This window comes from Lissotriton helveticus, chromosome 4_1 (genome assembly GCF_964261635.1).
Source record: "Lissotriton helveticus chromosome 4_1, aLisHel1.1, whole genome shotgun sequence".
NCBI lineage: Eukaryota > Metazoa > Chordata > Amphibia > Caudata > Salamandridae > Lissotriton > Lissotriton helveticus.
Window position 1 is genome coordinate 702,224,610 of NC_136063.1, and position 13,199 is coordinate 702,237,808.

At 45.8% G+C, this 13,199-nt stretch overlaps 1 protein-coding gene across 1 annotated transcript in view; it reads left to right on the top strand.

Moving 5' to 3' along the window:
* The window catches only part of PRKDC (protein kinase, DNA-activated, catalytic subunit), a 3,158,350-nt gene that overhangs the window by 664,947 nt on the left and 2,480,204 nt on the right, over window positions 1-13,199 (top strand). The window contains exon 34 of the mRNA XM_078687323.1: window positions 4,983-5,115. Coding sequence (XP_078543449.1) covers window positions 4,983-5,115 — 133 coding nt within the window. The remainder of the gene's footprint in view (window positions 1-4,982; window positions 5,116-13,199) is intronic.

Sequence of the window (13,199 nt, forward strand, 5' to 3'; positions counted from 1 at the left end):
TTGTGTTCATTATGTTTTGTTAAATGACGAAGCTCCAATTACAATCATGATATTGTTAAAAATCAATGCACTTCACCAACATTACGAATAAATGATTTTCTGTTTTCTTCAATATTATAAATGAGTACATCGCATTGTAAATATTTGTGTGCTCTAGGCATTAGTGGTACGTTGTCGATGTAATTTGCTTTTGCAGTTGACTTATTTGCACATTATAGCAGCAGGGGTGCATTCTGTGGTAGCACTGTGTAGTATCGCTTCTCTTGTACAGAGCACTGCTATAGGGAGGTACTTGTTTGGTTGTATATTCTTTCTCATGCTGCCTTTTTAGGTCTCGGCTAAGCGCGCGGAAGCGCGTTCTCGCCGAGAACCTATTGTGGCCGTGTCTGCTTCCCAGGAGATATTCCTGGCCGCGCGCAAGGCGATTCGAAACTGGCACGCGCCGCACTCGCCGTGGCTGTCTCCTGGGAAGCGCAAACATACACAGGCACACCTCCCCCTGCACGCATGCGCGCACACACACACACGAGCGCACATACACGCATGCACACAGACACTCCCCCCCGCCGTCGCACACAGAGACACACACACGCGCACACGCGCGCACACACCCTCACACACACACACACACACACACACACACACACATACACACACATACACACACACACGCACGAGCGCCCCCCAAGGCCCACTTACCGCCAATCCGGTGTTCTGACGCCTCCGCGGGGCTCTCCCTCAGGCATGGGAGCCCCGCGTCACCACTGCTCCTCGGACCAGGAACTCCGCGGGCTTCGCGCACAAGACGGAAGTCCCGCCCCCACGCTAGGTTTCGTTTTCGAGTGCGCGCGAGTTGTTAATCCATATTTTACCCACTTACTCACGATTATTTTTCGGGCGAATTTTTAGCTTTGTCTTCTCATAGGACTAAATATGTAATTGACCTGATTTAATAAATAACGCGGAATTTCACCAATGCATACTTCACGCCGAAATATTCAGTTATAATGCTGCTAGATACACCAGTTGCAAGCAGAAAATTTTAATTTTTGGAAAAACAGCTTATAATATCTCCGTTAAATTTTGGCATATGAATACCTCTGTTTAGCATTCGTAAAGCCATTTCTAAAATGGGGTAATAAGATCCACTTTAAGCGGCACAATAGCTAATGAAAACATATGTATAATTCATTCTTAGAATTAGGTTGCGCTAAATGAAAAATGCAAACCTTTTTAATGAAGGGAAGTTTTACAACCGCTGTCACTGAGTGCAACTAAGAAAATGCTGGCAGCCAGGTGCAGCCTATTCAGAGCACATCAGACTGCTCATTACTTTAACTTCACAACTAGCCTAGGCGTTTACAGATGTGGCAGGTTGCCTGCTTTCTCTTTTGTAATGAAGACATCAATCCAGAATGTCGAAAAATATGTGAAATGTCTGAGCTAGTGCATGCGTTGACGCTCTGTTCTGTAGTATAGAAATAGCATTGTACTATATCGTACCAGAGGAAATACCTTTATGAAATGATAAAAGGCACATTTATTTATTCATTTAAAACTACAAAACATTTTATTTATAATGTGTTCTAGTTCATCAAAGCAGCCATCATATGGGGTCGCCTTTCATGAGCGTGGACTTGCAGAAGGATGAGCACCACAAATCCAACTCTTGTCATTTTAGCACATCTAAATTGATGCCAACTAGAATATCTGATTGGTTCATAATGTTTCACAATGTTTGCCTGCTAGCCAGAAAATGAAATGGCTGGATCCTGAATGCAAAAGAAGAACTACTAGACAGTGTAGGTAGTAATGGCTGTGTAGTTTAGCGAGACAGTAAAACAGACACCCCCGCCGTCGCACACATACACGCGCACACACACACACACACACACACGCACACACAAACGAGCGCCCCCCAAGGCCCACTTACCGCCAATCCGGTGTTCTGTCGCCTCCGCGGGGCTCTCCCTCAGGCATGGGAGCCCCGCGTCACCACTGCTCCTCGCACCAGGAACTCCGTGGGCGCGGGCTTCGCGCACAAGACGGAAGTCTCGCCCCCACGCTAGGTTTCGTTTTCGAGTGCGCGCGCACATATTGCAGTCATTGGCCATTTTAAGAAGGGCTCGCTCTCCTATTCAGCAGCTCTGTCGCTCTGCTTTCTTATCTTATCACGGTAAAGTAAAGTAATGTTCAGCACAGATTATATGTATATGTCAGGGGACCTCCACACTGATTGTCGGATCGCAACACACAGGAATTTAAGTTAAATATTATGCCTCTGCCTTTGTAAGCATTTTATTTGGAAAGCAAATACTGAATGCAGAAAGTGACATTTTATTCAGAATCCAAGTGTAGGATGTCCCTCTGAGATTAGAGACTTGATTTCCAATAACAGGAGTTCCTGATTTAATCTTAAAGGTGGCATTGCTTTGATTAACATTGTTTTAAAGGATGGCTTTAATGCATGTTTGGTTTGTTTTCAAAACTTTTGAATGGTGTGCCCGTGCCTGAGGTGCATCATCACAGCTGTGTGAATAATAACAGCTGTAAGCCCGTGTGTGAGGTGCATCATCCGAGCTGTGTGAATAATAGCAGCTGTGAACCCTTGCCGGAGGTGCATCATCAGAGCTGTGTGAATAATAACAGCTGTGAACCCGTGCCTGAGGTGCATCATCAGAGCTGTGTGAATAATAACTCTGTCAGCCCCGTGAGTGAGGTGCATTATCAGAGCTGTGTGAATAATAACAGCTATAAACACGTGCCTGAGGTGCATCATCAGAGCTGTGTGAATAATAACTGCGTCAGCCCCCTGCGTGAGGGGCATCATCAGAGCTGTGTGCATAATAACAGCTGTGAGCCCGTGCGTGAGGTGCATCATCAGAGCTGTGTGAATAATAACAGCTGTGAGCCCCGTGCATGAGGTGCATCATCAGAGCTGTGTGAATAATAACTGTCAGCCCCGTGCCTCAGGTGCATCATCTGAGCTGTGTGAATAATAACAGCTGTGAGCCCGTGCCTGAGGTGCATCATCAGAGCTGTGTGAATAATAACTGCGTCAGCCCGTGCCTGAGGTGCATCATCAGAGCTGTGTGAATAATAACTGCGTCAGCCCCGTGCGTGAGGTGCATCATCAGAGCTGTGTGAATAATAACAGCTGTGAGCCCGTGCCTGAGGTGCATCATCAGAGCTGTGTAAATAAAAACTGCGTCAGCCCCGTGCGTGAGGTGCATCATCAGAGCTGTGTGAATAATAACAGCTGTGAGCCCGTGCCTGAGGTGCATCATCGGAGCTGTGTAAATAAAAACTGCGACAGCCCCGTGCGTGAGGTGCATCATCAGAGCTGTGTGAATAATAACAGCTGTGAACCAGTGCAGGAGGTGCATCATCAGAGCTGTGTGAATAATAACAGCTGTGAACCCGTGCCTAAGGTGCATCATCAGAGCTGTGTAAATAAAAACTGCTTCAGCCCCGTGCGTGAGGTGCATCATCAGAGCTGTGTGAATAATAACTGCGTCAGCCCCGTGCGTGAGGTGCATCATCAGAGCTGTGTGAATAATAACTGCGTCAGCCCTGTGCGTGAGGTGCATCATCCACATTGCTCAGGTCATCCAAATTCCTGCACTCTGTACCACACTGCTTTCAAGAACAGCATACTCTTGCACACACTCTGCCTGCTCACCAATTCAAAGTTTGCTAAAATAGTTATGCAACGCATTGTCTATTTTGAGTTATTGGCATTGTTATTGGCATTGTGAAACAATGCCAATAACTCAAACTTTAATGCTGCGAGACCTATTGCATTGTAAATGCTTGTTTGTAATAGTAGCTGCATTTTAAACCCATGTATACTTAGTACATAAACATTTCCCATGGACAGGTGCCATTGTTGTAGGAAATATTTTGACTGGCTGGCTTTGTGCCATAGGCCATGACTGACCACTTCGCTGTATTTCAAAATGCAAGCTGCAGTGGACTATGTCCATATCGAACTTTCTTGCTAAATTTGTTTGAGTTCCTCATCAACCAGATTACTATTTTTCAAGTATCCTTCTGAGAAGTGGTCAACTTCAGAGACAATCAGTCCTACACTAAATAATGGAAAGCAGTTAAAATACTTCCTTCACCGAATACTCCTGCCCTTTGGGACATGAGTAGCGAGATCTTGCCGGCAGTCCTAGAGGAGTGTCAGGCCTCTTTGTCTCAAACCATTCAGGGCAGTCAGGATGCAGCAAAGCATTTAATGTAGCTATCCCCTACCATTCCTTTCTGATCCACTTAAACACCTTCTCACATCAGAGCAGCTTTTGGAGACCATCTATCTATCTTTGCTGCAAGAGGTGCATACTCTGATAGCCCAAGGTACCATAAAGAGGATGCTGGCCTCGGAAGTAGGGATGGGCTAGTATTCCTGCTATTTCCTCGAGCTGAACATGGACTGGAGCCTTCATCCTATTTTAGATATTTGCCCTCTGAATACCTTCCTGCAAAATTACCAATTCAAAATGCACACATTGGGGCAATATTTGTCCGCCCTGGATTTGGTTGACTGGATGGTCGCATTGAACTTGCAGGATATATGTTTTTATATGCTCGTCGTGCAGTCCCACTAGATGTTAGCTGCAGCTCGAGCCTCGAGGTCGGCCGGGAGCATTTTCAGTTTGCCATGTTCCCAATTACCTTACTAGCGTCTCACATGTGTTTTACGAAAGTGATGGAGGTGATTGCCGCCCATCTTTGGAGGTTGGTAATACCTGCTTTCCCCTACCACAGGGACTGGTTATAGAAGACATGCTCACCACAGTCAGTTGTAGACAACGTCCAAATGACAGCGAATCTTCTGAGATCTTTGGGGTTTTGGAAAACTACATTGGTATGAGTGAGTAATGTTTTGTATTTAGAATAAATTTGGCTTTGTAAATAACTTGTTTATGTAGTAAAAGGAATGTAGTATTTCAGTGCTCTTTCTTTTATCTTGACAGCATTGAAGAACTTTGTGCGGTTGACCTGTACAACGCTGATGCTAGATTCGACTATGCTAGACTGGGCTCCATTTTGTCTGCGTGCAAACAGCTCTATAAAGCTGGCCTTTTGGATTCTGCAATACAAGCCAAGGTAATTTGCTAGGAGAAAATGTCATCCGTACATTTGTTTTCTTCATTTCAGGAGGTTTTTTTAATTAATATTTTTTGTCTATATACTTTTTTGGATTATTGTTAGAGAATGCATCTGTAACTACTTTGTTTTTGTGTAAGAGAGCAGGAAGCTGATATCCATGCTACCTTTTATTCTGACTCTGTTGTTATTGCTTGTATATTCCGTTGTTAACAAACCTATTTAAAAAAAAGTGTGCATTAGTGCCATTTTCGTGTTTAACATTTTTTGGCGTTTTGCTCGAACCCCTTGACTTTCAGCACTCTGAGCAGTTAGTTCTGTTTGCTGTCATGCGTCGTCCCAAATTGTGTCCCTTTGACGTTTCCCTTCCATTCAAACTTTTAATAGAGGAACCTCGAACGTTCTGTTGTTTTCCGTATTTACGAAGAAAGTTTTAGGGTTGGGTGGGATTTGACAAATGTAGCAAGCAGTCTTAATATTTGTGAATTTGCTTTGGATAAAACGGGTTAAGTCCATGATTTCTTTGTTTGTGAAATTAGCCTCCCAAAACCGGTCATGAATTGGAAAACTACAAACCTTGTGTTTACCATTTCAAATACCTGCAGCGGACACTAAACATTAATTTACTTTTCTATATCATAGTCTTACCAGGGGAAGTGAATTGTGTTATTGTTATGTGATGGAGAAGCTTTGCTCACCTTCTAAATGGACCATCGGGTGCATTTATCTGCCTTCATTCTATTTTTTTAATGCTAAGTTTATAGATGTTGTGAACATAGAAAATTTTGATGTGATTAATTCACTGCCTCCACCCATTCCAAATCTTCCTCTTCATTCTGCTATATTTACACCACAGCCACCGTTGGTATTTTAATTAATGTGGTGCCCTTCTGGCGCGGGAAAACGTTGGGTGGTGGTGGGAGCGATTCCCCAAGACTATACGTCGTGGAATTATTTTACGTTCCAGGGAAGGAAATCCCAAAGATTGCCTTGAAAGCTTGACTACTGGAGGTGTCAGAAGCTGCCTGTATCTACCCCTGTGCGCAGGGAGCCCTGCCTCGCCTGAAACCTGTGTGTGACCTGCTCACTGGGGATTCCCAGGGGACTAACCATCACAAAAACCAGAATGGGCTCAACCATATTTCAGGGAGCACTTCTGATATTTATCCTAGTTGGGTACGTAAAAAGATTTGAAAAATACCTCAGACCCATTTCGGTTTCCCTTTATTAATAGTTGTTTTGGTATGGTTATAATTACCTTACAAAGGTCAGGAGTTAGGATGTAATGGTCCTATGACCTTTAGCTCTTAGTTGACATGTTTCAGCCCTTTAACTATGGCCACTGGGGTCCCGGGCTTTCATCAGGGCAAAACCAACACACTACCCTGGTTGAAAACATGCACTGGTTAAGGTGAGATACTAATCACTTCGTCAGAAATCCTTATTAAGTCCTGATTCCCAGCTGGGGAATTACAAATGCCACATTGGAGGAGGTGGAAGCATGCCCCTGTAGTCACAATAGTAAAGAGTAACACACTGCCCTGAATCTACTTGGTCGTCCTGCTATCCCCAACTGCCTGAGTGCCGGAGAGGGTAGGCAAAAATGCTTCACCGTTCCAACATGGAGGAACCCCAAGCTGCCCCTTCCTTCTTCGCAGACTATGTAAACAAGCATTTGCAATGCAATATGTCTCGCATTAATTACGTTTGAGCTATTGGCATTGCTAAATATTGCAACACCAATTGCAACAAAAGTCTATAAATTGTAGGCCAAAAAAGTGTATTTTTTAGCAATGGTGGCATGCTGTGCTTTAGATGAATATGTTTAAAAGTAAAGTGCGCCATACTGCGATTGCTACAATAGTTAAATGTGGATGTGTTAACAATTGATGTGTGCACTGATGGCTGGTGGTGTGTGTGCCTGTAGAAATTGTGCACTGATGGCTGGTGGTGTGTGTGCGCTTGGTGGAAGTGTGCACTGCCGGCTGATGGTGTGTGTGCCTGGTGGAAGCGTGCACTGATGGCTGGTGGTGTGTGTGCCTGGTGAAAATGTGCTCTGAAGGCTGGTGGGGTGTGCCCAGTGAAAGCGCGCACTGACGGCTGGTGGTGTGTGTGTGCCTGGTGAAAGCGTGCACTGACGGCTGGTGGTTTGTGTGTGCCTGGAGAAAGTGTGCACTGACTGTGGTGGTTATGCCCGGTGAAAGCGTGCACTGACGACTGATGGTGTCTGTGCCTGGTGAAAGCGTGCACTGACGGTGTGGTTGTTTGTGTGTGTCGTTGTGGTTGTGTGTGTGTGTGGTTGTGTGTGTGGTTGAGTCAGGGCGCTACACAATTGTCAATAATACAACATAAAAACAATACTAGCGATAACATGCAGACTTCACGCATAATGCAAAGGGTGTTAATTTTGGAAAGAGGCTTGTTAAAATCTCAAAAGCTGGATATGCACACTATGTTGGGAGAAAAATACAAAACACGCCAAACGTACAAAATATTGAAGTGCTGATAACTTAAGTGTGCCGCTTTTCTGGATTAAATGCAGCATGATGTAACAAGGTTGGAATTGATTTGGGTCCTAACGTAGCCTAACCTGTTTAAATATTGGAAATTGCCATTCTCATCTGTTCCGTAGAGTGCAAAAGGGATAGGCACGAAAACGAAATGGTCTTTAAATGTCTTACTCTGAATGCAGGTAAGTCATCTGAAATCTAAGTGCTGTGAACACCTGTAGGTCCATGCAAATCACAAACTTTTAATGCTGACACTGCTAATCAAAGACTGCCTGTCTTCAAGATATGCAAAACAATATTGGATAACATGCTAAATTAGGGTGACCAACCGTCCGTAAATTTCACGGACTGCCCGTTATTTGGGCCCCTTGTCCGTTGTCCGTGAGCATTTCTTTCACGGACGCCATTTGTCAGTAATTTTGGGGATGGCAGCTGTGCCAGCTCGCACTTCTCTGAGGCTGCAGCAGCCCCTCCCCGACCTCGCTCAGTCTTTGACCAGGCCCATTGTCATTCTGATGTGGCCGATTATCACCTAAAGAATGACAATGGGCCAAAGGTGTGGAGAAGTAGGGGTGGGGGGTGGGGGGGCAGATAAGTGTTTCATGGCCCTTCCTTTGATCTGTAACTCGCAGATTAGCTAGAATAAGCACTGTGATGCTGCAGCTTGAGTGTGTGTGTGTGTGTGGGGGGGGGGGGGGGGGGTGCAGAGGGGCAGAGGGTGCTGTAGTAGACAAAAGCGACGACAGAAGGGAAATTATGATGATTTTGAGCTATTGGCATCGTAAATGACAATGCGTTTTATTTATGCTTCAAAAACCAAAACATAAATAAGAGGCATTGTCATTTACAATGCAGATAGCTCAAACTCGCATAAATGCGAGACCTGTTGCATTGCAAATGCTTGTATTTTTTTTATCCGAGTGCTGTGCAATGTCTTGCAACATACCAGTGTATGCACAGAAAAAGTGTCACTGAGAGACATTTGTTACTGAAACCAATCTTGTTAGTGTCTCACGAGACTTTTCAGTTTCAATGCGGGGTGATTGATTAATTAGTAAAAAAAACAAAATTGCAAAGTACTGGCAAATTACTATTTGTTACAAAACCTTAATTTTGCTGCAAAAAGTTAGCAATTTCACCCACGTCTAGATCCAACCTGGATTGCGCATTAAGAACTTTGTGACTATCGCCCGTTTAGAAGTGGGGAAGGAACTGAAGGCTCGAGCCAGGCCTGGTTCTGGCTTAGCCCGAGGGTGTCTAGGGCCCTCGAGCCCAAAACAAGCTGAACTTTAATGTGGCGTCTGTCTTCCAGTCACCCTCTACCATCATGAGCTAAGGCTTCAAAACAAATGATAAACATATGGTTACAGGGAGCCACTCGGCAGATCTGTCTGTGGAGCACCTGTGACCTCTTCTGGAAGGCTGTATTCAATGAGCTCTGTCACTGGGGTGTCCAGCGTAGGCCCAGGAGTGTCAGCAGTGCTCAATTTGTAAACAAATAAGTGCCAGGGCGCTCGTTGGAAAGCAACTGCACCTTGCACCACCCTTTGATCCTGCCAGTGCTGCCAATGACAGGACCAACACAATTTGTAATCATCACACCCCTAAAACTCACAGCTATTGAACATCCTGTGCTTTCTTAAATGTCAAGAAAAATGTTTTTTTGTGTATCTCCTTGAACCACGTTTGGTCACGTCCTCTGTCTAAAGTCAGGTGCCACCCATGGCACACTAGAGGAAACACTATCAGCAGTGACGCTCTTTAACCTCGAATGCTTATGCAAATCACACTCTAGCGCCTAGAGGTGGCCAGGGCGAGTGCCTGCTCACGGAATGTCACTACCACTAGTGAGCACGAAGCTGAAAAGATACCCATGTCACATTCGACTTCATAAGCCAGTGTTTGCTTTTTTAGAAAACAGCAATTTCCACTTTGGATACCCCAGATACACACACAGTGCAAATAAAGAAACTACAGCTCCCACAAAACAAACAGTGTTGTTTGGTAGCGCCGAGTCACCCATGAAAAATATTCAATTTGTCTTTAGGGAAGTGGTCACATTCATCAGGACGGGTTTGACCTTAAAAAGGGGATGACCTCTGAAAAAATGCAATAATACAATTAATATCACAATTGATTTACTAGAGGATGTAAGAAGGAACTGTGACATGCTGGAAATCCTGGAAGAATTTTGCCGAAATTAGGTCCATTCCTTGCACACGCCATCCTCGGGCGAGCCGAAGCATAATGGAGCAGCAAGGGTTAAATTGGCCAAATTGCAAGCAACGACGACTCCCTGACTGTTCGTTGGGTAGCAGAGTAGAGCAGTTGGGCAGAGGGCCCCTTCAGTCTCTGTGACACGGTGCCACTTGAAAGCCGCCCCCTGCTGGCGTGCAGTGCTGGGAGCCGGGACTATTTACCTCGGTCATGAAGAGGGAGCTCGGATCCTCGCATGTCTGGCATGTTAACTAGACCCCTGTCCGTCATGGCCACTGGGGATGGGGCACTAAGGAGCATGTGATAAGCGGCTGAAGACTGAGCTGTCGCAGAGACGGGCGTGCCGCAGCAGCTTCTCCGGCGCTACCCGCGAGATGCTCTCATGCCACTGAGCACGATGATGGGCTTGGCAGGGAAGCAGACATGAGTGGGGGGAGGGGGAAGAGAGCGAACTGGAGCTTTCACACGTCTCTGTTAGTTGGCCAGCACGCATATTTAAGGGGTCGTGTCTGGTCACAACTCCCTCAACAAGCATGCTTTCATTCTCTATGTGGACAAAACAAAATGCGGCACAAACTCATTCAGACACCTGACCAAATCGAGCAGAGCCAGACACCATCAGAGGCGCAATTATGCTTATTTAGAAGCATTTTCACCTGCATAAGTATGCCCTTTGCATAGTTAAGCATGCAGCATTGCCTTCACACAGACGTAATCAGGAATTCATTAAACCTTTTCAGGAGTACTCTTCAGGGTCAGAAAAAAAGCCCCAGGCATCAAAATACAAGCGTGCGCGCTTCCCGCGGCAGCAGGGGGATGGGGGAGAGAGGAGGGGCCTACGCAATTCCCTTGTGAGAGCGATAATTGCTACCATATGGCGCTGTTGCTCGCTCCCGCAAGGGAATCGCCACACGTGCATGCGTTGCCATTGAAGACAATGGAACGTGTGCACGTTTTTGCCTCAAAAAGGGAATCAACGGCTAAAGGTCTGTTTGCCTATGCATCCCATGTGTGCTGCTAGGCGGGGGCAGCGCACTGCTAGGCAAGACCTAAAAATAGCACAAGGCAACTAGAGGGAGAAAGCGAAGGAAGAATAGAATGCAAATAATGAAAGAAAGCTGGAAAGAAAGAGAAAGATTTAGATTTAACAATGGAAGGAAGGACAAGAGGATGATCAAATGGAAAAAATGGAAGAACAATTGTTACTTACCTGTAAACAGGTGGTTCTCCAGTATTGGTGTCTTTCATAGATTCACATGCTTGAAAAATTGAATTTTTATTATATTATATATATAAATATATTAATCGTTATGTTAGTCCAAACTGCAGCCAATCAGGCTCAAGCACCCTCTAGAACCTTCTCCTCAGAAGCTCAAGCCCTCAGATTTTCGTAGCACTAGTAATAATAGCGCATGAGGAGAAGAGAGCCTCTGAGAGGAGGATGGGTGGGTCGCATGTGAATCTATGAAAGACACCAATACTGGAGAACCACCTGTTTACAGGTAAGTAACAATTGTTCTTCTCCAGTATTAGGGGTGTCTTTCTCTCGTCGAATGTGCCTTTACTGAACACTGTAAAGGCTTGCCAGCTTGTTGGTGACAGAAGGATATAGCTGCTGAGAGCCATCTTGCAATTGTTTGTTTTGTCACTGAGTGTCCCCTCCGCATCCTTCCATATGCTACAAACCGTTGATCGGATTTGCGGAAAGGGTAGTCCTTGAAATGTAAAACTTTAGACAACGTTTGATGTCTAAAGAATGTAGTCGTTGTTCTGCCGGTGATCTTGGATCCGGGGAAAAAGTCTTCAAGAAGACAGGTTTGTTCAAATGGAAATCAGTAGGTACTTTCGACAAAAACGAGGGATTGGTACGAAGAGACACTCCATCGGGTTTAAATTGTAAATACGGAGGCTTGATCGTGAAAGCGTGAAGATCGCTTACACGACGAGAAGATGTTAAGGCCAAAAGCAATGCAACCTTCCAGGTAAGAAACTTGATGTCTATCCTGTGAATTGGCTCAAAAGGAGGCTTCATAAGCTGTGACAACACCACATTGAAGTGCCATGCCGGAGGAGGGCGCCTAATAGGAGGAAACTTCCTGAAGAGACCTTTAAAGAACTGTCGGATTATTCTGGATGAGCAGAGAGACGTTGAACCATCGTGTCGAAAACGCGAAATAGCTGCTAGAAAGACTCTCAAGGTGGCATGAGAGAGACCAGACTGAGCGAGGCTCAAAAAGAAAGGCAAAAGTTGCTCCGGAGTGGAGTTGACTGGATGGATATCGGATGCAGCGCACCAATGACAAAAACGCTTCCACTTTAGCTTGTACGCTTTAATGGTTGATGGAGCTCTAGCAGAAGCTAGAATGTCTCTGCATTCCTGGGGTATATCTAAATTTGCGAATTCGATGTATTCAGGTTCCATGCCCATAACTGAAGCGTGGTTGGGTCTGGATGGCAAATTTGACCTTCGTCCATCGTCAGGAGGTCTGGACGTGGATGCAGATGAATGGGAGCGCATAGGGATAACAGAAGAAGTTCTGAGAACCAAGCCTGTCTGGGCCAACGAGGGGCGATCAGTATCAAGTGGCAGGATTGCCTGCGCATCTTCCACAACGTTCTCGGCACCAACGGGATTGGAGGAAATGCATAAGCAAACAGGCCGCTCCAATCCATGAGAAGGGCATTTCCGCTGGACTCTGGATGGGGATGCCAGCTCGCAAAGGCGGGGCACTTCCGATTTAGTGGGGTTGCAAAAAGGTCTATCATGGGATGACCCCAACGGCGGAACACCATGTCCAGAGTAGGCTGATGTAATTCCCACTCGTGAGTGGATGACGTGGACCTGCTCAGAGAATCCGCTAGGATGTTTGATACCCCCGGCAGATGGACCGCCGTTAAAGAAATTTGATGACGAAAAGCCCAATCCCAGATCCTTTGAGCTAGCCGAGACAGTGGCTGAGATCTTGTGCCGCCCTGTTTGTTCATGTAGTGCATGCTGGTGGTGTTGTCCGTCTGAACCAGCACGGACTCCCCCTGCACTACGGGCAAAAAGGATCTGAGCGCTAGGAAGATCGCCATCAACTCCAGCCTGTTGATATGCCAGGTTCGTTGTGCCGTCGTCCACTTGCCCTTGATTGAAAGGTCCAGGAGATGAGCGCCCCAACCCTCCATGGACGCATCTGTGGTCAGCGTTAGATCCGGAGACTGGACTAGAAACGAAGTTCCTTCGTCTAGATTGGATGGTTGTTTCCACCAAAGCAGACTGTCCTTCATGCGGGACGAGACTCGTACTAGGTCGTTGAAAGACCCTGACACTTGGCGCCATTGCAGGTCCAATTCCTCCTGTATAGGGCGAGT